The sequence below is a fragment of the Symphalangus syndactylus genome, chromosome 20, assembly GCF_028878055.3.
Source record: "Symphalangus syndactylus isolate Jambi chromosome 20, NHGRI_mSymSyn1-v2.1_pri, whole genome shotgun sequence".
Lineage (NCBI taxonomy): Eukaryota > Metazoa > Chordata > Mammalia > Primates > Hylobatidae > Symphalangus > Symphalangus syndactylus.
Window position 1 is genome coordinate 38,719,848 of NC_072442.2, and position 26,801 is coordinate 38,746,648.

Here is a 26,801-nt window from a genome sequence, read left to right on the forward strand (position 1 = left end):
TGGTCCTTTTACACAACTTCATGCATAGAAACAGAAATGTAGCCAATTACTCTATCATCAAGATAAGACACTAAATGTTTACTCCAAATGGAACACTGATTGCGTAATTTTGTAAGGAGCTATAGGGAAGACCAATGATTTGATCAGCAACAGGGCATAAAACAAATTCTTACAAGTCACCTCAGTCATTTGAAATCTGACAAAGAAATACATTTAATTAATAAATTATTAAATGCAAATAAAAATACAACTTAAATATGTATTCTATTGTTGTATAAGAGCAAAAACAATTTAGACAAAAAAGTGAGCTTTTTTGTTTATGTACTTTCTTTTTTATAACATAAGAAATTATAATTATTATCTAGTAATCATCTGCTAAATACAGACGCATGGCAAAACAATAATCCCATTCTGTGTTTTACAAATCAAGTCACGAAAAAATGTAGAGGAATGGTGACTTTTTAGTTGACCATTTTAAAGGCCCTACTTATATCAAGATTTAAAGCATGGGAAGTCTAACAAATCAAATATAGGGCATGACTATAAAGTAATTAACCAATCATACCAAACTTTTATATCCTAATGTTTCAAATTGTCATTTTGGAATGCTGAAGAGCAATGACATTTGACATTGTTCAAAATGTTGTGACTTTCTCTATTTTTTTTTTTTTTTTTTTGGAGACAGAGGCTCACTCTGTTGCCCAGGCTGGAGAACAGTGGTGCGACCTCGGCTCACTGCAGCCTCCGCCTCCTGGGTTCAAGCAATTGTTGTGCCTCAGCCTCCTGAGTAGCTAGGACTACAGGCGGGCACCACCACACCTGGCTAATTTTTGTATTTTTAGTAGAGACAGGGGTTTGCCATGTTGGCCAGCTGGTCTCAAACTCCTGGCCTCAAGTGATCCACCCACCTTGGCCTCCTGAAGTTCTGGGATTACAGGCATGAGCCACTGTGCCCGGCCCCTCTGACATTCTTTTGAATGATCTCAAAGTCAAATCTTCATCTTATAAAATTGAATTTGCTTTTGGAAAGGACCAAAAGTTACGGGGAGTGCGAGTCTACAGAATAAGTGAATGACAAACTACAAACTGTTTCTAGCCTGATGCCTCAAACTGGTTCTGAAAGTAATTTAAGTGAAAATTTCAGACCTTTAGACCAAAGTCATCACTAATGAAAGTGCTACATTCTTAATCATTCTGAGAAAAAAACAACTCAACTGAAGCTTAATTGAATAGACATTTGTGATGTTTATTTTTTAAAAATCAGATATTTGTAAATATCTAAAGAAGACAATGAATACTTTTTTCTTTAAAGAGAATAACAGGTTACTGGGACAGTATATATGAATATAGTAAAATAATCGATAATTCTAAATGATACTAAAAAATTAAACTATAAAGCAAAATTTAAATTAAAAATTTTTAATTTCTATTTTCTTTAGAAATTCACTTAATTTTTTTAAAAAAGCAAATGTATTCACATTAACAAAGTTTGCAAAGAACGTCTAACAGATTATAAAAACCCACTACCTTTAATAGAAACTATATGATGGAATTTTATGTTACAATTCCATAAGTGGAATTGCCCAGTCTGTTTCACTAAGTCAATCAACTGTTAAGATATTTTTTAAATATAATTCATATTTCATGGTAAATCTACTTGCATTTTTTCCTAGTTGGAACAAAAGTGGTTTTAAAACTCATAACTAAATAAGAAAGGCTGCTTACACTTTTACTCGGTTTTAAATCTCCAAGGCCATCAAACCATAACAAGATATTGACAGTGACCACTTCCAAAAAGTGGCATACTAAACAAAATACAAAGTATTGGAAAGAGTTATTACCTGAAATTCAAACAAAACACAAGTTAAAGTATTTAAAAATCATTAATAAATTTAATTAGTGTCACATTATATGATACCAATTACAAAGTATTTACTTACTATTCATATAGAAGAATTTTAGGGCAAGTAGGAGAAAAAATGACTTTTTAATAAATTTCATTTATCAAATTTACACCATATTAATGAACGGATTGCCAAATTGTCTAATTTTATACCTATCAACACACATAATTTACAACACTTCCTCAAATTAGGTACCTTATTTCATATCCAATGTATGAAATATTTATCTGTTTGGGGTTGTAAACCTTCTGAAACATACATCAAGCTCGTTTATAAAGTAAACAACTGAAAAATTGGGACTTCCATCAAAAACCTTAAATGTTTAAAGCTTAGGAGAGTATAACAATTGTAAAACCTGGAGTAAATCTTGAAATACTTTAATAATAAGAAATTTAATGAGCCTACTAAATGCTACAAAAATAAAGAGATTAATTTATACAAAAAGGGAATAAAGGTCTTTGCCTTTGTGTCACCACTTCCTTTTTTCTTTTGGAAATGGAGTCCCAGTCTGTCACCCAGGCTAAAGTGCAGTGGTGCAATCTCGGCTCACTGCAACCTTCGGCTCCGAGATTCAAGCAATTCCCCTGCCTCAGCCTCCTGAGTAGCTGGAACTACAGGCATGTGCCACCAGGCCTGACTAATTTTTGTTTTTAGTAGAAACAGGGTTTTGCCATGTGTCACCACTTTTTATTATCTTGTTTTTGACTCTTCAAAATGCTGACAACTACCAGTGTTTCTCCATATAAATGCCACTCTCAGGACCCTCAGCCACTAATTCTAAGGTTGTTAGACCTTACAATCATTATGGTAATTTAATCACTATTCCAGAATGGTGCCAATTTCAGAAAAGTAGGTTTTACTTAGCTGTATAATAGCTTGCATTACTGTTAAATTTGATGAGGCTAAACACAAAGGTTATTAATGTCCTCCTAAGATAAGTTCAGTATTTGCTTCATTATCAGATAGATCACTTGTGCAATCTGTCCTGAAAAAGATTAACTTCATTCTTAAAGCAAACCTTGGGAAAATGTGAAAGCCAATGATTTCAAACAGATATTCAATAATTTAATATTGTCAGCTGGGCGTGGTGGCTCACACTTGTAATCCCAGCACTTTGGGAGGCCGAGGCGGGCAGATTACGAGGTCAGGAGATCGAGACCATACTGGCTAACACGGTGAAACCCCATCTCTACTAAAAATACAAAAACAAAATTAGCCCGGCGTGGTGGTGGGCACCTGTAGTCCCAGCTACTCGGGAGGCTGAGACAGGAGAATGGCACGAACCCGGGAGGCAGAGCTTGCAGTGAGCTGAGATCGCGCCACTGCACTCCAGCCTGGGCGACTGAGCAAGACTCCATCTCAAAAAAAAATAATAATAATAATAATAATTCAATATTGTCACACCTGCAAGATAATTTTTCTGTTCTAATATTTGTATCCGTTGCTATATTAGCTCAAAATTGTTATATTGGCCAAAAATATCAAAAATTATGTGAAATTATACTATATTAACGGTCATAACCTTCTCTGACTTGTTTCTGTTATTATTTGAAATAGCTTCACCATTTAGCATGTCTGCTGTAAACAGACCTTATCAAGATGTATCAAGAATGATACATCCCTTATATACTAATAATAAATGGCCTCCAATATTTACAGTTAAGGGGAAAAGAAGAAAGGTGCAGAACATTATGTATGACATGGTGATTTCTGTGTTCTTAAAAAGTATATACATAAATGCTTACAAAAGCAGGGTATAGCCGGGCGCGGTGGCTCACGCTTGTAATCCCAGCACTTTGGGAGGCCGAGGCGGGCGGATCACGAGGTCAGGAGATCGAGACCACGGTGAAACCCCGTCTCTACTAAAAATACAAAAAAATTAGCCGGGCGTGGTGGCGGGCGCCTGTAGTCCCAGCTACTCGGAGAGGCTGAGGCAGGAGAATGGCATGAACCCAGGAGGCGGAGCTTGCAGTGAGCCAAGACTGAGCCACTGCACTCCAGCCTGGGCGACAGAGCGAGACTCCGTCTCAAAAAAAAAAAAAAAAAAAAAAAAAAAAAAAAAAAAAAAAAAGCAGGGTATAGTTTTGAAAGGAAAATTTCATTTCATTCTGTTGAGGAATGGAGCTGAGAAAGAAGACAGGGTAGACTGGCAAACAAAATTTCATTGCATAGCATTTGAATTTCAAATTATGTAAATGTACTATGTTTTTGAAATATTTAATTTGAAAAATAAAGATAGCACAATATGGTGGTTAAAAGTGCAGACTTTTGAGTTAAACTGCTTGGGTTTAAATCCCGGCTGTGCTACTTACTAGCTATGTTACCTTGGACAAATTATTTAAGTTAATGAAATCATTTATCTGCCTTAGTTTATCTATAAAATAGAAGTAACAGAATCTGGCTGGCGTAGTGGCTCATGCCTGTAATCTCAACATTTGGGAGGATGGCAAGATCCTCTCTCTGAGGTAGGAAGATCACCTGAGGCCAGGCATTTGAGACCAGCCTAGGCAACATAACAAGACCCTGTCTCTACAAAAAAATTTAAAAATTAACCAGATGCAGTGTCACGTGCAGGCAGTCCTAGCTACATGGGAGGCTGAAGTGGGAGAATCACTTAAGCCCTGGAGTTTGAGGCTGCAGTGAGCCGGGACTGCACTACTACACTCTAGCCTGGGTGACAGAGAGACTTTGTCACAAAACAAATCTACCTCAAAAGGTTGTTGAAAGGATTAAATAAATTAATATTTTTGAGGCACTTAAAACAGTACTTGGCACAGATTATGTCGTGTGTGTGTGTGTGTGTGTGTGTGTGTGTGTGTTTGTAATACATATCTTCTATCATGTTAGAAGTTTCTGTCTACTCTTCCCGGGTCAATTCTAACAAATAAACTGATTCCTTTTGATAAATACAGAATGTTTAACTTTTTAAATTTAATGAAAAATGGTTACCATATTTCCTACTGCTGAACAACCATTCAATCTACGCTTTTATTTTCTATACTGGCTAGGTTTATATATCTTTTGGGACTATTTTTAAATATCAGTTTTTTAATATTTCTGCCCCTCACTTCCCTTATTTCATTTGTTTCTGCTCTTAAACCTTTCTTCTACTTTCTCCAAGTTACCTTTTCTTTTTATGAGTTTAATGCTTAGCTAATTAATTTTCAGTCTTTCTTCTTAACTAAATATCCTAACATTTTATCTGCATATGAAACATGTTTCTCCCTAATGTTTCATATGTGGTAATTTCATTATTCAGTTCTAAATATTTTCTAATTTCCATAACAAGTCTTCTTTGACTCAATTATTCAGAGGTATAATTTTTCCAAATATATAAAAACAGATTTTTTTCATTTCTCTTTTTCTATTGACTTCTAATTTTTTCAGTGTAAACACAGAATATATATAGTCTGTAATGATATAGATTTAAAACTAAAATTTTTTAAATTTCTATCAAAGTAATAGTTCATAGTTTAAAATACATAAGCTCCAGGCCCTGCTCAACACTACCCTACTCCCCACACCCTGCCCCTAGAAGCAACCAATTTCAAACTCTGTGACTTCTAAATGTCTTGCTTACACAGCTATTTTTTTCTTTTCCTTTCTTTGAGATAGTCTTGCTCTGTCGCCCAGGCTCGAGGGCAGTGGTACAATCATGGCTCACTGCAGCCTTGAATTCCTGGGCAAGCAATCCTCCCACCTCAGCCTCCCAAAGTGTTGGGATTACGGGCGTGAGCCACCACCACGGCCTATTTCTTCATTTTTCAACTTTACACATTTTCTCTTTACTGTAGAAAGTCATGCTTTAGCTAAACCATCCCCCACTCCAATATCTTTTACAAAGATCAAATTTTCTATGACCTTGCAAATCTGAAAATATCTTTATTTTACTCTGAAATTCAAAGTTGGGCTAAGCGTGCAATCTTAGGTTGAAAATCAGATTCACTTTGTATTTTGAATGAACAGCTTCATTAGAGTCTAAGTTTCCACTGTTCCTAATGGTAAGTCTAGGACTATTCTGATTCCTAAATTTTTAAGGTAGTATGCTACCTGCTTGCCTCCTATTGCCCCCTACCCCAGACAGGAACTTTCTGAGAGTTTTACTTTATCACAAAAGTTCTAAAATTTCAGTCAGTGTGGGACTTTTTACATTTTTTAAGCTAGTCTCTCTCAATGGTGTACCTTTGCAAACTGAAGGCTCCTGCTCTATCAGTTCAAGTAAATTTTCCTGTCTTTTTGAAAGTTTCTCTTCTGGCCAGGCACAGCAGCACACACCTGTAATCCTAGCACTTTGAGAGGCCGAAGTGGGCAGATCACCTAAGGTCTGGAGTTCAAGACCAGCCTGGCCAACATGGTGAAACCCCAATTCTACTAAAAATACAAAAATCAGCTGGGTGTGGTGGTGCGTGCCTGTAATCTCAGCTACCCAGGAGGCTGACGCAGGGGAATCACTGGAACCCATGAGGTGGAGGCTGTGGTGGGCCGAGATCGCATCATTGCACTCCAGCCTGGGTGACACAGCAAGATTCTGTTTCAAAAATAAAAATAAAAAAATCCTCTTCCCATTTTCTCTGCTTTCTGTTTTACTAGATGGATGTTGGTTCTGCTGGACTGGTTCTCAAATCTATTTTTCTGTTTTCTATCCGCTTTTTCTACTGCTTAGAAGTTTCCTCAACTTCATCTTTAAAACTTCTACTGGGTTTTTTATACCTATCATAATTTCCAAGTTTTCCTGCTGTAATTCTTCCTATCTGATGGCATTCTGTCCTGTCCTTGTTTAATGAACGCAATGCTTTCTCTTAACTCTCATAGGATAGTAATTAGCTTTGGGTTTTTTTTTTTTTTTAACTTTCTTTAGATTTGTCTTTGCTTCTTCCAACTTCCTTTATTTCTATTATACTTATAATTTTGCTTTTTGCCCTATCTTTCATTAGAAACTTTTCTCAAATGTCTGTTAAATGCTATCCCAGTGACTTTGGGCTTGGTCATGCTACTTGCTTTGGTCAATGAAATGTGAGTAGACATCAAGTATACCACCATCATACAGAAATTTTATTTTTTATTTTATTTTTTATAGAGACAGGGTCTCACTACATTGCCCAGGCTGGTCTCGAACTCCTGGGCTCAAGCAATCCTCCCACCTCAGCCTACAAAAATGGTGGGATTATAGGTGTGAGTCACCACACCAGGCCATGCAGAAGTTTTAAACATGTCTTTGTGGTCTAGCTTTCTCCTCATCCCTGAGCCTCTGCCCTCTGCCATGCATGATACAGAGAGTGGCTGCTCGCTCACTACCGGTCCTGGAAAGACAGTTGGGAGCCAAGTGGAGCCAGTAGAGTTGGTGATATGGCTGCATATGATCAGCAGTCCTCATGGCCCATGTGTGAAAAAGAAAGAAATCTCAGTGGTTATAAGCCACTGAGATTTGTGATCCTATTTGTGGGTTAAATTATATACATAAATTTATATATATATAGGAATACTTCTAGACAGATTCGCTAGACAATGGAAGTAGAAGAAATCAGCGAAACAATCTCTTTCCTTTTCACATTATATTCTTCAATAGCTTTTAATACATGTTCATGGCAAAGCATTTTTTTGTTTTGTTTTGTTTTTTGGGACGGAGTCTTGCTCTGTCACCCAGACTGGAGTGCAGTGGTATGATCTCGGCTCACTGCAAGCTCCACCTCCCGGGTTCACGCCATTCTCCTGCCTCAGCCTCCCGAGTAGCTGGGACTACAGGCGCCCGCCACCACGCTCGGCTAATTTTTTGTATTTTTAGTAGAGACGGGGTTTCACCATGATAGTCAGGATGGTCTCGATCTCCTGACCTCGTGATCTGCCTGCCTCGGCCTCCCAAAGTGCTGGAATTACAGGTGTGAGCCACCACGCCTGGCCCATTTATTTTTATAATAATTACACATAAAGGGCCTCCAAGAGCACTGAAATAAAAGACTAAACATCTCTGATTTAAATTTTTTCTAAAAATAATTTTATATTAATTCAATAGATTCTCAGTAGGAAAATTGTGAAAATCAGACAAAAGATATAAATAAGAATAAAAATCACCAATTATGTCAACACCCAGACATAACCCAGACATAATTATCATTTTATTTGTGCCATTTAGAGACATGATTCATCACCCTAAATATGTAATTTTATATTCTGCTTTTCAATTTTACATTATAATAAGCACTTTACAAGGTTAAGAATTCACAAACCTCACTTTTAATTGCTAAGTATATTTCACTATATAGATACATCATTCCTGGCTTAATCATTTCTTTAGTGTTGAACAAATATATTAATTATAATTTTTTACTACCATAAGTTGTATCTCAGACACTTCTGGGCATAAAGTATTTTCTGTATTTATGACTTTTCCTTGGGATATATTCCTATTAGCAGAATTGCTGGGTCAAAGGACATGAACATATTTAGGCTCTTGATATATTGCCAGAATGCTTTTCAAAAAAATTACATGGATTTATACTCCCCCCAGCGATATCAAGGCAGCCATATCATTGGGGATTTTTTAAATTTCAGCTCATATGAGAAGCAAAAATTTCTCATTACTAGGCGGCTCAGTATCTTTTCACATGTTTATTAGTCATTTACATTTTCTTCCTTTTGAATTATCTGTTCCTTTTCATTTGTTCATTCATCAAAGTCTTAGTACTTCACCAATTGATTTGTATCTAATTTCTTCCACATATACTAAGCTCAGAAAGTCTATTTCTTTGTGCTTTTATACCTAACAATAGTAACATATCAATGTATCTTTCCGTGCCCTCAGTAACACAATACCTATCTGATCTCTGGTAGTATATCAAAATCATCTGTGACCATTCACTTCGGGGATTTGGATTCAATTAACAGAAGATGCAGCTAGGTAAAGGTATTTTGTTTGTTTGTTTTAGACAGAGTCCCACTCTATCACCCAGGCTGGAGTGCAGTGGCACGATCTCGGTTCACTGCAACCTCCACTTCCTGGGCTCTGGCGATTTTCTTGCCTCAGCCTTCTGAGTAGCTGGGATTATAGGGATGAGCCACCACGCTGGGTAATTTTTGTATTTTTTGGTAGAGATGGGGTTTTGCCATGTTGGCCAGGCTGGTCTCTAACTCCTGGCCTCAAGTGATCAGCCCACCTTGGCCTCCCGAAGCGCTAGGATTACAGGTGTGAGCCACCATGCCCGGCCTAGGTAAAGGTATTTTTAAAAAGGTAAAACTGGAAAACATCTTTAGTTTTTGTCCTGTTTCTCTTGGCTTGTTTGTTTAAAGAGAATATAAAGTGACAGGAGGTGGAAACCCTGCTTTTCGTAGCCCAGCTTCCGCAGAAGGAAATGCTGGTGGTCCAAAAGTTGCAACAAACCTCTTTAAAAAACTCTTAATAGGGCTGGGCGCGGTGGCTCACACCTGTAATCCTACCACTTTGGGAGGCCAGGGCGGGCAGATCGCTTGAGATCAGGAGTTCAAGACCAGCCTGGCCAACATGGCAAAACCTTGTCTCTACTAAAAATACAAAAAAATTAGCCCATGTGGTGGTAGGCGCCTGTAATCTCAGCTACTCGGGAGGCCGAGGCAGGAGAATCGCTCGAACCCAGAAGGTGGAGGTTGTAGTGAGCCAAGATCACGCCACTACTCTCCAGCCTGGGCAAGAGTAAGACTCCGTCTCAAAGGAAAAAAAAAAAAGCTCTTAATACTTAATCTGCTAATAACAACAAGGGAAAAAAATGGCATACAATAAATTTCTCTGGAAGAAGTCAGATGTCACTATATTCATCACGAGATTTTACAAAAGCTATGTCTCTTACCTGTTTGCAGAGTACTAGGGAAAGACAAGGTGACTTTTTCATCTTCATTCTGATAGTTAAATCCTGTAGCATGTATTTCTGGAATGAGAAAAAAAAAATTACTTCACAATTCTGACTGGACTGACAAGACGAAATCAAGACGCAACATTTTCAAGAGCAAAATCTCTACAAAAACTAAATATTCTTAATTTGGTGAATTAAGTTCCTATTAGCAAGAGTTTCATTTCAAATTAGCCTATTCTAGGCTACATTATCTACATTAAATATGCTCCTTAAAAATAACTACAAATTCTTTAAAATTCACAAAACGTCAGTGATGTACAGGAAACAAGGCTTTATAAATGTGATGCTTTTCTATCAGATTCCTGTGTGACTCTGATATTGTGATATTGCAGTCTTACTCATGAACATTTGAGACTTGGCAACTTGCCAAGATTTCAGTGTTAAACATACATAAAGGAAAGGTCTGTTCCCCCAAAGATAAGTAGCAATTCAAACTAAGATATAAATCATACCCACTTCTGGTAAAATTCTTTGTTGTGGCCAGGCGTGGTGGCTCACGCCTGTAAGCCCAGCACTTTGGGAGGCCGAGACAGGCGGGTCACCTGGGGTCAGGAATTCAAGACCAGCCTGACCAATATGGAGAAACCCCATGTCTACTAAAAATACAAAACTAGCCTGCTGTGGTGGTGCATGCCTGTAATCCCAGCTACTTGGGAGGCTGAGGCAGGAGAATCGCTTGAACCCGGGGGGCGGAGGTTGCAGTGAGCCAAGATCGCATCATTGCACTCCAGCCTAAACAACAACAGAGAAACTCTGTCTCAAAAAAAAAAATTCTTTGTTGTTACATGAAAACAGGTATGCAAATTGAATTAGGCTTTGACTTACTCTCTGCCAGGAATGAGAAGAGACTGCTTATTTGACTGATACTTTAGGATGCTTGGACTTGTTAGGGAAATACCCAAAGAGACCAACTTCCAACCATGTCCTATCCCCATTCCAAATGAAAAGCTGGCCAATCAGGCCAGACACGGTGGCTCACACCTATAATCCCAGCATTTTGGGAGGCCGAGGCGTGTGGATCACCTGAGGTCAAGAGTTCAAGAACAGCCTGGCCAACATGGCAAAACCCCATTTTTACTAAAAATACAAAACTTAGCCAGGCATGGTGGCAAACGCCTCTAATCCCAGCTATGTGGGAGGCTGAGGCATGATAATTTAGAATCGCTTGAACCCAGGAGGCGGAGGTTGCAGTGAGCCGAAATTGTGCCACTGTACTCCAGCCTGGGCGACAGAGAGAGAGACTCTGTCTCAAAAAAAGAAAAGAAAAAAAAAAGTATAAGGGAGGGTGTAGAGAAACTGGAGCATATATTGCTAGTGGGAATGTAAAATGGTGCAGCCACTTTTGGAAAACAGTTTGGCAGTTCCTCAAAAGGTTAAATATAGAGGTATCATGTGATAACAGCAATCCCGTTCCTAAGTATATATCCAAGAGAAATGAAAACACATGTCCACATAATGTTTGTATACAAATGTTCATAGTAGCATTATTTATAATAACCCCAAAATGAAAACAACTCAAATGTCCATCAACTGATGGAATAGATAAAATGTGGTATATCCATACAACTGAATGTTATTTGACAATACAAAGAAATGAAATAGCTGACACATGCTACAACTTGAATAACCTTGAAAACATTATACTAAGAAACCAGCCACATATTTGTCCATAACAGGGTAATCTATGGAGGCTGAAAGTAGATTCATAGTTGCCTAGGGCTAGGTGATAGAGGGGAAATAGGCAGGGTACTTTCTTTCTGGAGTTCAGAAAGTGTTCTAAAATTGATTGTGATGATGGCTGTACAACTCTGTAAATAGACTAAAAACCGCTGAATTGTATGCTTTAAATATTAATAGATGACATGCATGGTATGTGAATTATACATCAATAAAGATATTATTGAGGTGGGGAGAAGGGAAAGTACTACAGAAAGACAAGGGAGGAGAGGTGGGCATGAGTACCTTTATCAGTTACAGGATGCTATGGGTAACAACGATTCAAATTACATAACATTTTACAGGCAAGATGCCCATAATTTTTCCTTTCTTTTTTTTTTTATTTTTTTTTTTAATTTTTTTGATGCGTATCAAATATATTAGGAAGGTTGCACATGGGAAGTCGGGGAATAAAAATGGGGGGTGGGAGTTAAAATAAATGAGAGAGGGACTTTATGTGGATCAGTGATAATAACTCAATCCCCTATTTGACAAGAGGGAGAAGGAAGAGGAAGAAAAAGAAAGTGGGATAAAGGATCAGAAAGGGAGGAAAATAGAAAAAATTAGAGTATGACTCCAGGGTAGACCTGGTTTGTTGTCACTGAGTTGGTTGGTTGGTTTGTCTGTTGTATTTTTCATGTTTCGCCAAGTTGGCCAGACTGGTCTCGAACTCCTAGCCCGAAGTGATCAACCCGCCTCGCCCCCCAGAGTGCCGGGACCACAGGCGTGAGCCACCACAACCAGCCCCCACATTGCTTCTGGCCTCCGTGGTAGACCTCCCAGACGGGGCGGCCAGGCAGAGATGCTCCTCACTTCTTCCCAGACCATAGGTGGCCGGGCAGAGGCGCTCCTCACTTCCTAGACGATGGGTGGCCGGGCAGAGGCGCTCCTCACTTCCCAGATGGGGTGGCCGGGCAGAGGCGCTCCTCACTTCTTCCTGGACGGGGCGGCCGGGCAGAGGCGCTCCTCACTTCTTCCCGCATGGGGCAGCCAGGCAGAGGCGCTCCTCACTTCTTCCCGGCCGGGGCGGCCGGGCAGAGGCGCTCCTCACTTCTTCCCGGATGGGGCGGCCGGGCAGAGGCGCTCCTCACTTCTTCCCCGACGGGGCGGCCGGGGAGAGGCGCTCCTCACTTCTTCCTGGAAGGGGCGGCCGGGCAGAGGTGCTCCTCACTTCTTCCTGGATGGGGCGGCCGGGCAGAGGCGCTCCTCACTTCCCAGACGGTGGGTGGTCGGGCAGAGGCGCTCCTCACTTCCCAGACGGTGGGTGGCCGGGCAGAGGTGCTCCTCACTTCCCAGACGGGGCGGCCGGGCAGAGGCGCTCCTCAGTTCCCAGACGGGGCGGCCGGGCCGAGGCGCTCCTCACTTCCCAGACGATGGGTGGCCGGGCAGAGGCGCTCCTCACCTCCCAGAGGATGGGTGGCCGGGCAGAGGTGCTCCTCACCTCCCAGACGGGGCGGCCGGGCAGAGGCGCTCCTCACTTCCCAGATGGGGCGGCCGGGCAGAGGCGCTCCTCACTTCTTCCCGGACGGGGCGGCCGGGCAGAGGCGCTCCTCACTTCCTCCCGGACAGGGCGGCCGGGCAGAGGCGCTCCTCACTTCCTCCCGGACGGGGCGGCCGGGCAGAGGCGCTCCTCACTTCTTCCCGGATGGGGCGGCCGGGCAGAGGCGCTCCTCACTTCTTCCCGGATGGGGCGGCCGGGCAGAGGCGCTCCTCACTTCCCAGACGGTGGGTGGTCGGGCAGAGGCGCTCCTCACTTCCCAGACGGTGGGTGGCCGGGCAGAGGGGCTCCTCACTTCCCAGACGGGGCGGCCGGGCAGAGGCGCTCCTCACTTCCCAGACGATGGGTGGCCGGGCAGAGGCGCTCCTCACCTCCCAGACGATGGGTGGCCGGGCAGAGGCGCTCCTCACCTCCCAGACGATGGGTGGCCGGGCAGAGGCGCTCCTCACCTCCCAGACGATGGGTGGCCGGGCAGAGGCGCTCCTCACTTCTTCCCGGATGGGGCGGCCGGGCAGAGGCGCTCCTCACTTCCCAGACAGGGCGGCCGGGCAGAGGCGCTCCTCACTTCCCAGACGATGGGTGGTCGGGCAGAGGCGCTCCTCACTTCCCAGACGGTGGGTGGCCGGGCAGAGGGGCTCCTCACTTCCCAGACGGGGCGGCCGGGCAGAGGCGCTCCTCACTTCCCAGACGATGGGTGGCCGGGCAGAGGCGCTCCTCACTTCTTCCCGGACGGGGAGGCCGGGCAGAGGGGCTCCTCACTTCCCAGACGGGGCGGCCGGGCAGAGGCGCTCCTCACTTCCCAGACGGGGCGGCCGGGCCGAGGCGCTCCTCACTTCCCAGACGATGGGTGGTCGGGCAGAGGCGCTCCTCACTTCCCAGACGGTGGGTGGCCGGGCAGAGGTGCTCCTCACTTCCCAGACGGGGCGGCCGGGCAGAGGCGCTCCTCAGTTCCCAGACGGGGCGGCCGGGCCGAGGCGCTCCTCACTTCCCAGACGATGGGTGGCCGGGCAGAGGCGCTCCTCACCTCCCAGAGGATGGGTGGCCGGGCAGAGGTGCTCCTCACCTCCCAGACGGGGCGGCCGGGCAGAGGCGCTCCTCACTTCCCAGATGGGGCGGCCGGGCAGAGGCGCTCCTCACTTCTTCCCGGACGGGGCGGCCGGGCAGAGGCGCTCCTCACTTCCTCCCGGACAGGGCGGCCGGGCAGAGGCGCTCCTCACTTCCTCCCGGACGGGGCGGCCGGGCAGAGGCGCTCCTCACTTCTTCCCGGACGGGGCGGCCGGGCAGAGGCGCTCCTCACTTCTTCCCGGATGGGGCGGCCGGGCAGAGGCGCTCCTCACTTCCCAGACGGTGGGTGGTCGGGCAGAGGCGCTCCTCACTTCCCAGACGGTGGGTGGCCGGGCAGAGGGGCTCCTCACTTCCCAGACGGGGCGGCCGGGCAGAGGCGCTCCTCACTTCCCAGACGATGGGTGGCCGGGCAGAGGCGCTCCTCACCTCCCAGACGATGGGTGGCCGGGCAGAGGCGCTCCTCACCTCCCAGACGATGGGTGGCCGGGCAGAGGCGCTCCTCACCTCCCAGACGATGGGTGGCCGGGCAGAGGCGCTCCTCACTTCTTCCCGGATGGGGCGGCCGGGCAGAGGCGCTCCTCACTTCCCAGACAGGGCGGCCGGGCAGAGGCGCTCCTCACTTCCCAGACGGTGGGTGGCCGGGCAGAGGGGCTCCTCACTTCCCAGACGGGGCGGCCGGGCAGAGGCGCTCCTCACTTCCCAGACGATGGGTGGCCGGGCAGAGGCGCTCCTCACTTCTTCCCGGACGGGGAGGCCGGGCAGAGGGGCTCCTCACTTCCCAGACGGGGCGGCCGGGCAGAGGCGCTCCTCACTTCCCAGACGGGGCGGCCGGGCCGAGGCGCTCCTCACTTCCCAGACGATGGGTGGCCGGGCCGAGGCGCTCCTCACCTCCCAGACGATGGGTGGCCGGGCAGAGGCGCTCCTCACCTCCCAGACGATGGGTGGCCGGGCAGAGGCGCTCCTCACTTCCCAGACGGGGCGGCCGGGCAGAGGCGCTCCTCACTTCTTCCCGGACGGGGCGGCCGGGCAGAGGCACTCCTCACTTCTTCCCGGACGGGGCGGCCGGGCAGAGGCGCTACTCACTTCTTCCCGGACGGGGCAGCCGGGCAGAGGTGCTCCTCACTTCCCAGACGGTGGGTGGCCGGGCAGAGGCGCTCCTCACTTCCCAGACGGGGCGGCCAGGCAGAGGCGCTCCTCACTTCCCAGACGGGGCGGCCGGGCAGAGGCGCTCCTCACTTCTTCCCGGATGGGGCGGCCAGGCAGAGGCGCTCCTCACTTCCCAGATGGGGCGGCCGGGCAGAGGCGCTCCTCACTTCCCAGACGATGGGTGGTCGGGCAGAGGCGCTCCTCACTTCCCAGACGGTGGGTGTCCGGGCAGAGGGGCTCCTCACTTCCCAGACGGGGCGGCCGGGCAGAGGCGCTCCTCACTTCCCAGACGGGGCGGCCGGGCCGAGGCGCTCCTAACTTCCCAGACGATGGGTGGCCGGGCCGAGGCGCTCCTCACTTCCCAGACGATGGGTGGCCGGGCAGAGGCGCTCCTCACTTCTTCCCGGACGGGGCGGCCGGGCAGAGGCGCTCCTCACTTCCTCCCGGACGGGGCGGCCGGGCAGAGGCGCTCCTCACTTCCTCCCGGACGGGGCGGCCGGGCAGAGGCGCTCCTCACTTCCTCCCGGACGGGGCGGCCGGGCAGTGGCGCTCCTCACTTCCTCCCGGACGGGGCGGCCGGGCAGAGGCGCTCCTCACTTCCTCCCGGACGGGGCGGCCGGGCAGAGGCGCTCCTCACTTCCTCCCGGACGGGGCGGCCGGGCAGAGGCGCTCCTCACTTCCTCCCGGACGGGGCGGCCGGGCAGAGGCCCTCCTCACTTCCTCCCGGACGGGGCGGCCGGGCAGAGGCGCTCCTCACTTCCCAGACGATGGGTGGCCGGGCAGAGGCGCTCCTCACTTCCCAGACGGGGCGGCCGGGCAGAGGCGCTCCTCATTTCCCAGACGATGGGTGGCCGGGCAGAGGCGCTCCTCACTTCCCAGACGGGGTGGCCGGGCAGAGGCGCTCCTCACTTCCCAGACGGGGTGGCCGGGCAGAGGCGCTCCTCACTTCCCAGACGGGGCAGCGGCCGGGCAGGGGCTGCAATCCCAGCACCCTGGTAGGCCAAGGCAGGCGGCTGGGAGGCGGAGGCTGCCGCGAGGCCAGACCACGCCACCGCACTCCAGCCCGGGTAACACCGAGCACGGGGTGAGCGAGACTCCATCTGCAGTCCCAGTATCTCGGGAGGCTGAGGCGGGCAGAGCAGTCGGCGTCAGGAGCTGGCGACCAGCGTGGCCAAGATGGCGAACGCGTGCCTGTAGCTAAAGGAGAAAAGGCAGGCAGCGGTGGTGTGCGCCGGCAGTCCCAGGTAGTCCGCGGCGCGGGCAGCAGGGAGCCGAGTAGATTGGAGCCGGGGCCCCAGAGGGAGGGGCCCCAGAGGGAGGGAGGGAGGGAGGGAGGGAAGGAAGGAAGGAAGGAAGGAAGGAAGGAAGGAAGGAAGGAAGGAAGGAAGGAAGGAAAGGCAATTCTTCCTTTCTTTTATGAATCACCCAAATATAGGATTTCAAATGTTTCTACTGTCACTATGGTTCACACATTTTTATAAAGCCAAAATCTCTACAAAACCAATTAAGAAACTATAATTTCAGATTTTAAAAGAACTTTAATAAATCCTCTAATCAAATCTTCCTCATTTTACAGATGAAGAAAATGAGACGTATAAAGTAAATGGTTTGTCAAATGTTAACTAGCTAGACTACAACTCAGTTCCCTCACTTCTATTGCCAAAATTATTTCTACAACCATAAGCTAGTTCCTAAATTTGTTTGGTTTTGTTTTGTTTGAGACAGGATCTCACTTTGTTGCCCAGGCTAGAGTACAGTGGTGCTATCTCAACTCACTGCTACCTTTCCCATCAGGTTTGGGAGATTCTCCCACCTCAGCCTCCGGGGTAGCTGGGAACTACAGGCGTGAGGCGCCACTAGGCCCATCTAATCTTTTGTATTTTTAGTAGAGACAGGGGTTTCACCATGTTGTCCAGCCTGGTCTCAAACTCCTGGACTCAGGCAATCTACCCACCTCAGCCTCCCAAAGTGCTGAGATTACAGGGGTGAGCCACCGTGCCTGGCCCAGCTCCTAAATTTGAATAGAAATCAAAACTGACAAGAATCACTTCAATGCTTAAGAATGTTCCTTTCTAGGCTGGGCGCAGTGGCTCACGCCTGTAATCCCAGCACTTTGGGAGGCCGAGGTGGGTGGACCATGCGTGGTGGTGCATGCCTGCTATCTCAGCTATTTGGGAGGCTGAGGCAGGAGAATCACTTGAACCTGGGAGTGGAGGTTGCAGTGAGCCGAGATGCGCCACTGCACTCCAGTCTGGGAGACAGAGTGAGACTCCGTATCAAAAACAAACAAACAAACAAACAAAAAAACCTACAGCTTTTGAGTTAAAAAGGTAAACAACCCAATTTAAAAATGGCAAGACTTAAACTTCACAAAGGAAAATTTATAAATGGCAAAAAAAAAAAAAAGCACATAAAAGTGTTCAACATCATTAGTCATTAAGGAAAGGCAAATTAAAATCACGATGACATATCACTACACATCCATTAGACTAGGCTATTAAACGACTGACAATAAAAATGTTGCCCAGGGCCAGGCATGGTGGCTCTTGCCTGGAATCCCAGCACTTTGGGAGGCCAAGGCAGGAGGATCGCTTGAACCCGGGAGTTCAAAACCAACCTGGGCAACACAGGAAAAATAAAAAAAAAATTAGTCACACGTGGTGACACAAACCTGTGGTCCCAGCTACTCCAAAGGCTGAGGCAAGAGCATTGCTGGAGCCTAGGAGTTTGAAGCTAGAGTGAGCCACGATCGTGCCACTGCACTCCCATCTAGGTGACAGAGTGAGACTCTGTCTCAAAAAAGAAAAAAAAAAAATGTGCAGGGTGTAGCACAATAACTAGAAGTCATGCTGGTGGTGCCTCTTTTACTATTCAAAGATTGTAAGCGTTTTCCAACCCCAGGGTTTCTGCATCTGCTTGCAAAGTCTTTCTCCAGATATCTAAACACTTTATGTCATTCAAGCCTCTGCTCAAATCACTTTTTTTTTTTTTTTGAGACAGGGTCTCACTCTGTTGCCCAACCTGGAGTACAGTGCTGACATCTTGGCTCACTGCAACCTTGACCTCTCAGGTTCAAGTGTTCCTCCCACCTCAGCCTCCCAAATAGCTGGGACTACAGGCGCCCACCACCACACCCGACTAATTTTTGTATTTTTTTTTTTTTTTTTTTGAGAAGGAGTCTCGCTCTTTCACCCAGGCTGGAGTGCAGTGGCGCGATCTCGGCTCACTGCAGGCCCCGCTCCCCCGGGGTTCACGCCACTCTCCTGCCTCAGCCTCCCGCGTAGCTGGGACTACAGGCACCCCACCTCGCCCGGCTAATTTTTTGTATTTTTAGTAGAGACAGGGTTTCACCATATTAGCCAGGATGGTCTCGATCTCCTGACCTCGTGATCCGCCCGCCTCGGCCTCCCAAAGTGCTGGGATTACAGGCGTGAGCCACCGCGCCTGGCCTAATTTTTGTATTTTTTATAGACATGGGGTTTCACCATGTTGCCCAGGCTGGCCTCAAACTCCCAATCTCAAGCGATCCTCCTGCCTCAGCCTCCCAAAGTGCAGGGATTACAGGCCAGGCATGAACCACCACACGAAGCCTCAAATCACTTTTTTTTTTTTTTTTTTTTTTTTTTTGAGATGGAATCTCGCTGTGTTGCCCAGGCTGGTATGCAGTGGCATGATCTCGGCTCACTGCAACCTCCGCCCCCCGGGTTCAAGCACTTCTGCCTCAGCCTCCCGAGTAGCTGGGACTACAGGCACGCACCACCACGCCTGGCTAATTTTTGTATTTTTAGTAGAGATGGAGTTTCAGCACGTTGGCCAGGATGGTCTCGGTCTCTTGACCTCATGATCCACCCGCCTCGGACTCCCAAAGTGCTGGGATTACAGGTGTGAGCCACCACACCCAGCCTCAAATCACTTCTTTAAAGATCTGTTCTATCAACTTGAAGAACAATCCCCTCTTGTGATTTTACAGCACTTATCACTACTTTACGTCACATATTTGCTTGTTGCCTATCTTCTCAAATATCAGAAATGTTGTTGATGCTTGGTTTTGTTCACAGCTCTACTTCCAATGCTAGCAGTTTCTGGCACATAGTGTGTGTTCAGTAAATATCTGTAGAATGAATGAATCACTTCAAAAGCAACAGACTAAGTAATTATGTCATGGAGATCATTAATGCTACTCATATGAAATATATTAATGAAAAATTACATTTACTAATGTTATGTGAATAGAGACATGGCTAGGGATAAAATTTCCAGTCACAACATAATATATTGATTCAAATAAGGATCTATCTCAAACCCCTTAGAAGATAATATTTGCGGCCGGGCGCGGTGGCTCACGCTTGTAATCCCAGCACTCTGGGAGGCCGAGGCGGGCGGATCACGAGGTCAGGAGATCGAGACCACGGTGAAACCCTGTCTCTACTAAAAATACAAAAAAAAAAAATTAGCCGGGCGTGGTGGCAGGCGCCTGTAGTCCCAGCTACTTGGAGAGGCTGAGGCAGGAGAATGGCGTGAACCCGGGAGGTGGAGCTTGCAGTGAGCCGAGATCGCGCCACTGCACTCCAGCCTGGGTGACAGAGAGAGACTGCGTCTCAAAAAAAAAAAAAAAAAAAAAAAAAAAAAAAGAAGATAATATTTGCTCTGGAACTGTTAGATTGTTCAAAGTGTAGAAACCCATAAATATTGAAAATGCATATGAGAAGTCTGAGGAGGCTTCACTGGAGAAAAACGTATTTCTAACTTAATGTTTACATTAATACTAATATATAATTAGTATATTTATATATTATAGTAATATATAATACTGATATGATAAATGAATAATTCATTCACTAATAACTAATACAGTTTGCAATATATTCATATTTGGAAATATATATGTAAATTAAGCATTGTACATAGACACTTTACTATATATCGTGTGTCAATACAACTTAAACTTGATCAAAAACTTTTTAAAATGGAGTATGAGAGAATCTTATAAGGTATATATGATTATTCAATTCTCTAAGCCTCTGTTTCCACACCCATAAAATTAAAATCATATCATTACCTAATTCTTTCTTTTTAAAATTGAGATAAGGGTCTCACTATGTTGTCCAGGCTGGTCTCAAACTCCTGGGCTCAAGCACTGGCAATCCTCCCACCTCAGCCTCCTGAGTAGCTGAGATTATAGGAGTATACCATTGTGCCTGGCACCTGCTTCTTAATTAGAGATTGGGGGCCAGGCACGGTGGCTCACACCTATAATCCCAGCACTTTGGGAGACTGAGGTGGGAGGATCACTTGAGGTCAGGAGTTTGAGTCCAGCCTGGCCAACATGGTAAAACTAAACATACAAAAATTAGCAGGGCATGGTGGTGTGTGCCTGTAATCCCAACTACTTGGGAGGCTGAGGCAGGAGAATCGCTTGAACCTGGGAGGTAGAGGTTGCAGTGAGCTAAGATCGCACCACTGCACTCAGTCTGGGCAACAGAGTGAGACTCCGTCTCAAAGAAAAAAAAAATTATATAATATACTCTTAGGTAAAACACACAGCACAGTTCCTAGTTATTGTTAAGAAACACTTTTCGGGGCTGGGCACAGTGGCTCACGCCTGTAATACCAGCACTTTTGGAGGCCAAGATGGGCGGATCACGAGGTCAAGAAATCGAGACCATCCTGGCCAACATGGTGAAACCCCGTCTCTACTAAAAATACAAAAAATTAGCTGGGTGTGGTGGCACGTGCCTGTAGTCCCAGCTACTCGGGAGGGTGAGGCAGGAGAATGGCGTGAACCCGGGAGGTGGAGCTTGCAGTGAGCCGAGATCGTGCCACTGCACTCCAGCCTGGGCAACAGAGCGAGACTCCATCTCAAAAAAAAAAAAAGAAACACTTTTCTAGATCATAACACACCTTACAAGTTCTTTATTGATCCAACTGCAATTGGTCCATTATATACATATATATAACAGCTTTTGCTGAAACTACTTATTAGGCCTGTTAAATATAATTAGCATTTTAAAATCTATAAACATACATATTTGGGTATAAGCATCTATGTGTAAGTGTGTTAGTCATCTATTAAATAGAAGTAAAATTTGATTACAAACATAGCATGTATAAAACCATGACCAGGCTGGGCATGGTGGCTCACGCCTGTAATCCCAGGACTTTGGGAGGTCGAGGTGGGCAGATCACCTGAGGTCAGGAGTCTGAGACCAGCCTGTCCAACGTGGTGAAACCCCGTCACTACTAAAAATACAAAAATTAGCCAGCCGTGGTGGTGCACACCTGTAATCCCAGCTACTCAGAAGGCTGAGGCAGGAGAATCGCTTGAAACGGGGAGGTGGAAGTTGCAGTGAGCCGAGATCACGCCATTGCACTCCAGCCTGGCCGACAGAGCGAGACTCCATCTCAAAAAAAAACAACAACAACAACAAAAAGATGGCATTATAAAACGACCATAAGCAAAATCAAAAGAGAAGTATATCTTGGGGAAAAAAATGCTCCAACTCATGATGGAAGGTTAATTTCACTCAAATATAAAGACCTCGTTTTAAAAAATCAATAACAAGAATAACACTGCAATTAAAAATGGACAAATATGAATAAATTACAGAAAAAGGAAACAAATGGTTTTTAAAATATAATGAAGAGATTCTTTTTTTTTTTTTACAATTAACTAAACTTTTTTTAAAATTAACTAAAGTCGGTATTTCACTAGGACGATTTAGCAGATGAAATGGGTTTTAAGTTTAGAACACCATTTCTTCTTCCTTATTACCTTTCCCCTTTTAATGTTAGCCCTCTACAAACACACACATATATATATACACACACATACACTCTGCATCAAAAAAGCCTTCCTACATTAATACTTGAGCATGATAACCTTACAATGAAAGGTAAATCATTAGTTGAATCATGAAACATTTTCTTCCCCTTGTGGAGAAAAATCAAATTGCTTTTCTTCTGCTCTTGCACCACAATCATCAACACAGTAGGCTTCTGTGACCAAATGTGTGGGGATTTCTCCCCACCAACAAGCAAGCAATCAGTTCTGCAGAAGATACCACCAGATGAGCACCTTCTAATCCAATTCAATTCTCATGCTATCTACCTGGAGATAGCATTAGATCCCACAGGCTGAGAGAGGGCTCAGTCTCACAAGACTGCCCCCACTTCAGACACTAGTGGTAAAGCCAGGCCTCATCCAGAACTTCTGACCAACCAGCTTCAAGTCAGTGTTCCCATGACCTCCTTCTTAGGTTTGATTAATTTGCTAAAGCTGTGCCCAGAACTCAGGAAAACACGTGTACTGGTTTATTATAAAGAATAGTACAAAGAATGCAGATGAAGAGGTGCACAGAACAAGGCATGTGGGAAGGAGTGCAGAGCTTTCATACCCTCCCTGGGTGCACCACCCTCCAGGACCCTCCACGTGTTCAGCTATCTGGAAGCTCTCTGTACCCGGTACAGGACTTCACCGGACAGTCACGACTGAAGCACGGACAACCGTGTAGAAATATGATTGGACAAAAGTAGGATCTAATGCTAACAGACTGAGTGGGGAAATCTAGCAAGGCCTCTCTGTTCAGAGTCTTCTTGGCCTCTCTGTGCAACTTCTTTCCTCCCAAGTACGGGGCAGGACGCCTTCTGAAATAGGGGTCTTATGACCTCCAATCAGACAAGGTATGTCAGATAATTTCTTTGTGGTCAGCTCCAAGACAGAATGTTGGGGGATGATTAGGGTATGTTTTTAGTTTCTACGGCCTGCTTGGGGAGAAAAAGGAGCAGGTAAAAGGAAGGCAAGAAAAGGTCAGAGAGAGATTCTGTTTTCTGAAGCCCGCTTCTGAGGTCTAAAGTGCCCCAACATTATTACAAAAGACCATCTTTCACTTTTATTGATCTGAAGCTGTTCCGAAGCCACTTCAAAAACCAAGAATAAAAGGCCAAATATTTCAATAAAATATATGTTTATTGTTTTAGTCATTTAGGAAATAACAGGGACTACGGGTGTTCTATAACAGAAACTGTGGACGAAAACCAACATATATACCATAACACTCCCCCTCCAAACTTTTTTTTTTTTTTTTTGAGACAGGGTCTCACTGCATTGCCTAGGCTTGTCTTGAACTCCTGGGCTCAAGCAATCCTCGTGCCTCAGCCTCCCAAAATGCTGGGATTGCAGGCATGAGCCACTGTGCCAGGCCCCCTTTATATCTATACATAATAAAACTTAATCACATAAAAGGAGGTATAGGGAAAATGAGAAGTACAAGATGGTATTCTCAAGAGGCCACATTAAAAAAAGATTGAAATTTTTAAAAATAGCCGAAATTGTTATTGCTTATACCATCTATACAAGTATCTAGTGGATTCTGCCTAGGCATTACATTGAGATACAGAAATAAAATCTTCTAAAATTCCAATATCAGAAGTGCCAAGTCAACTGTACTTCAAATTTTCCTTTACAAATTATCTATTTGAAACTCAGAATGTATTTTCCTCCAAGCCACTGCTATACTTAAACAAGTAACCTAAACCGCATAATTCTATATAGCCCACATATACCAGTGTAGCTCAGTACTAGATCAAACACATCGTGAGGTTTTGTTTTGTTTTTTTATTCAGATGGCAACTTTCCTATCATATTGTTTATGTGGTTTTAGAAAGCAGTTCATGGTGCAAAAAAATAAAGTTCACAGTTCAAAGAAGGCCTACAGTGACCACCTGCTACTTGGAACATACTTTGTTTCTCCACAAAGCTGAAAATAATGTTGCAATGGGAAAGAAAACACATCATTCTGGAGGATATCCAAGGGGGATTCAAGTGAAAAATGGAACCAAGAACTTACTTTGCAAAGCTTCAAGGTGACCTCCTTCTCACCCTAGGGCATAAAAGTCAATCAGATATATGCATAGTTATAGTTCAAGCAGTACCTATACTGACAGTCCCATATTTTCAAATGGATTTCATATTTATATAACATAGTGATGGTCCTATCTTATTAGGCAATCTAAAAAGTCTAAAAAGAATGAGCACGTGCCAAATATAAATCTGGTTCAACAGAACCAAAAAATTCCTTCTAGGGTGCCCCTGCTCTTAATAAATGACTGTGAACTATTTTGTTAAAATCACTCAGGATTCTGGACCAGGATTTCCATTGATTATGTGGTCTATGGTCTTACATGGTTACTTAATTTGTCTAGGTCTCAGTTTATCTTTTTTTTTTTTTTTTAAGGAGTTTATTTCAGGTAATAGAGGAGTATATAATTCGAACTAATTATCTCTCTCCTACTTGACACCCACAAAACTAAAAAAGCTGGAAGGAAGGGAAAACCTCTCCTTAAAAGAATCATAGCGCAAGATAAGGTGATCAAGATGAATAAGAGGATGAAATTCCATAAAGAGGAAGCTTTGCATTCTAGGCCACTTTTGCTCTGGGGTCATTTGCTGATCTAGCAGAGATGTAGCAGAGGCTATAGGCCCCAGGAACAAAAGTGGGAATCCAGGGCCCACCAACACTGGGGGCTTTGTGGCTGGGTGGGCACAGTGTCTGTAATCCCAGCATTTTGGGAGGCGAGGTGGAAGGACTGCTTAAGCCCAGGAGTTCGAGTAAAACAGTCTATCTAGGTAACACAGTGAGACTCTATCTCTATTAGAAAAGACAAGACAAGACAAGACAAGACAAGACAAGAGGCTTGAGTAAATGATCCCCTTCTTTGGGCTTGAAACCAAAAAAGTGATATCCTACCAGGAAAGATGAACAAGAAGAAAAGCAGTCCACAAGTGGAATGTGATTAAACTTCTGAACATCTGAAGCCCAGACATTGGAAAAAGATGAACCTTAAGTATTAGTAACCAATGGGGAACAAAACAAAGCTCCCCTAGAGATTAGCAAACTATTCATATACCTGCTTACTATGTTCAAAAATATAAAATCCCAATCCTGAAAAATTTGGCAAGTAACGCGAAGTTACTTTAAAAAAACAAACAAAAAAACCCCAAAAAAACACCCAAAACCAAGCAAAACAAAGAAAACAAGCAAACTTGGAAAAATAAATTCTAGAACAAAAATATGGAATAAGAAAAAACAGGCCAGGCATGGTGTCTCATGCCTGTAATCCCAACACTTTGGGAGGCTGAGGTGAGAGAATCCCTTGAAGCCACGAGTTCCAGACCAGCCTAGGCAACAAAGCAAGACCCCCACCTCTACTAAAAAAAATTAGCCAGGCACCATGGTGGTGTATATCTATAGCTCCAGCTACTCAGAAGGCTGAGGTGGGAAGATCACTTGAGTCCAGGAGTTTGAGGTTGCAGTAAGCTGTGATCCTGTCACTGCACTCTGGCCTGGGTGACAGAGCAAGACCCTATCTTTTTTTTTTTTTTCCTCTTTTTTGAGACGGAGTCTTGCTCTGTCACCCAGACTGGAGTGCAGTGGCGCGATCTCGGCTCACTGCAAGCTCCGCCTCCCGGGTTCACGCCATTCTCCTGCCTCAGCCTCCCGAGTAGCTGGGACTACAGGCGCCCGCCACGGCACCCGGCTAATTTTTTTGTATTTTTAGTAGAGACAAGGTTTCACCGTGGTCTCCATCTCCTGACCTCGTGATCCGCCCGCCTCGGCCTCCCAAAGTGCTGGGATTACAAGCGTGAGCCACCGCACCCGGCTTATGCTGTTCTCTAGGTACTGAGAGAACTGTTTCTTGTAAGCATCTTCATCTTCTTCCATTAGGTAACGCATGTAATCTACAACACTCTGACCATGAAGTACTTCGATGCACTTCTGCATTAAATTCCTTGGTTTCAGAATCATAACCAGGGAATCATTTCGTACTGTGAGGGACAGACAAGCCTCCATCTACAGCTCCCTTCAGGGCCCCAAAAACTTTTAGCCAGTGGTAGTTCTGGCAAGGCCTGCATCCAGATGCACCAGGCTGACCATCAATGCTTTCCTCATTGTAATGCATCTCTAATCACCTCCACTTGGCCTTCATAGATCTTTTCCATGCCAACCCTACTGAGAAGCCTGCAGGCCAGCATAGGCTGGTTCAACATGCTGCAGCATAATTTGTCAGGCCAACCTTCATACCACATTTTGGCAGTTTGTGTGCATTCACTGTGCAGATTATCATATCCCCTTCTATACAGGTATAAGCAACTTGACAAATGGTATCTGTTTGTTACACAAACTATCATCCTGTAGTTGGGTGTGTTGTATTTATCTTTATCCTGTATCACCAAGCATTTCCAAGCATAGCAATCAGCTTTACCCTCTCGTCATCTTCTAAATTTCACTTGGTGTCTCTTAAAGTAGGCCACATTCTTGACAACTTTAACAAACCCCATCCTAAAGAACAGAGATGACTTGACACAGACCTCCCCTTCACAGACAATCTTAAAAGCACATTAGATACAGCTAAAGAAAGGATTCATGAGTTGAAAGATAAATCAGAATGAAGATCCAAAATAAAACACACAGTGGCAAAAAAAGATTAAAAACACAAAGGAGGAAAAGAAGATGCAGGATACTGTTAGAAAGCCAAGCAAATTTTTAAAAAGCATGTAAAAAAAATTATGGCAGGGCACGTTGGCTCACACCT

At 45.2% G+C, this 26,801-nt stretch overlaps 1 protein-coding gene across 8 annotated transcripts in view; it reads right to left on the reverse strand.

Annotated features, from left to right (window-relative positions):
* The window catches only part of LOC129470003 (puromycin-sensitive aminopeptidase), a 114,942-nt gene that overhangs the window by 51,130 nt on the left and 37,011 nt on the right, over positions 1–26,801 (reverse strand). For 7 of the 8 annotated variants that reach the window (XM_055257289.2, XM_055257292.2, XM_055257288.2 and 4 more), the window contains one exon: positions 9,722–9,799. In XM_055257289.2, the coding sequence (XP_055113264.1) occupies positions 9,722–9,799 (78 nt within the window). Of the gene's footprint in view, positions 1–1,725; positions 1,791–9,721; positions 9,800–26,801 lie in introns of those variants that run through there. The other variant, XM_055257294.2, reaches the window with a different exon arrangement.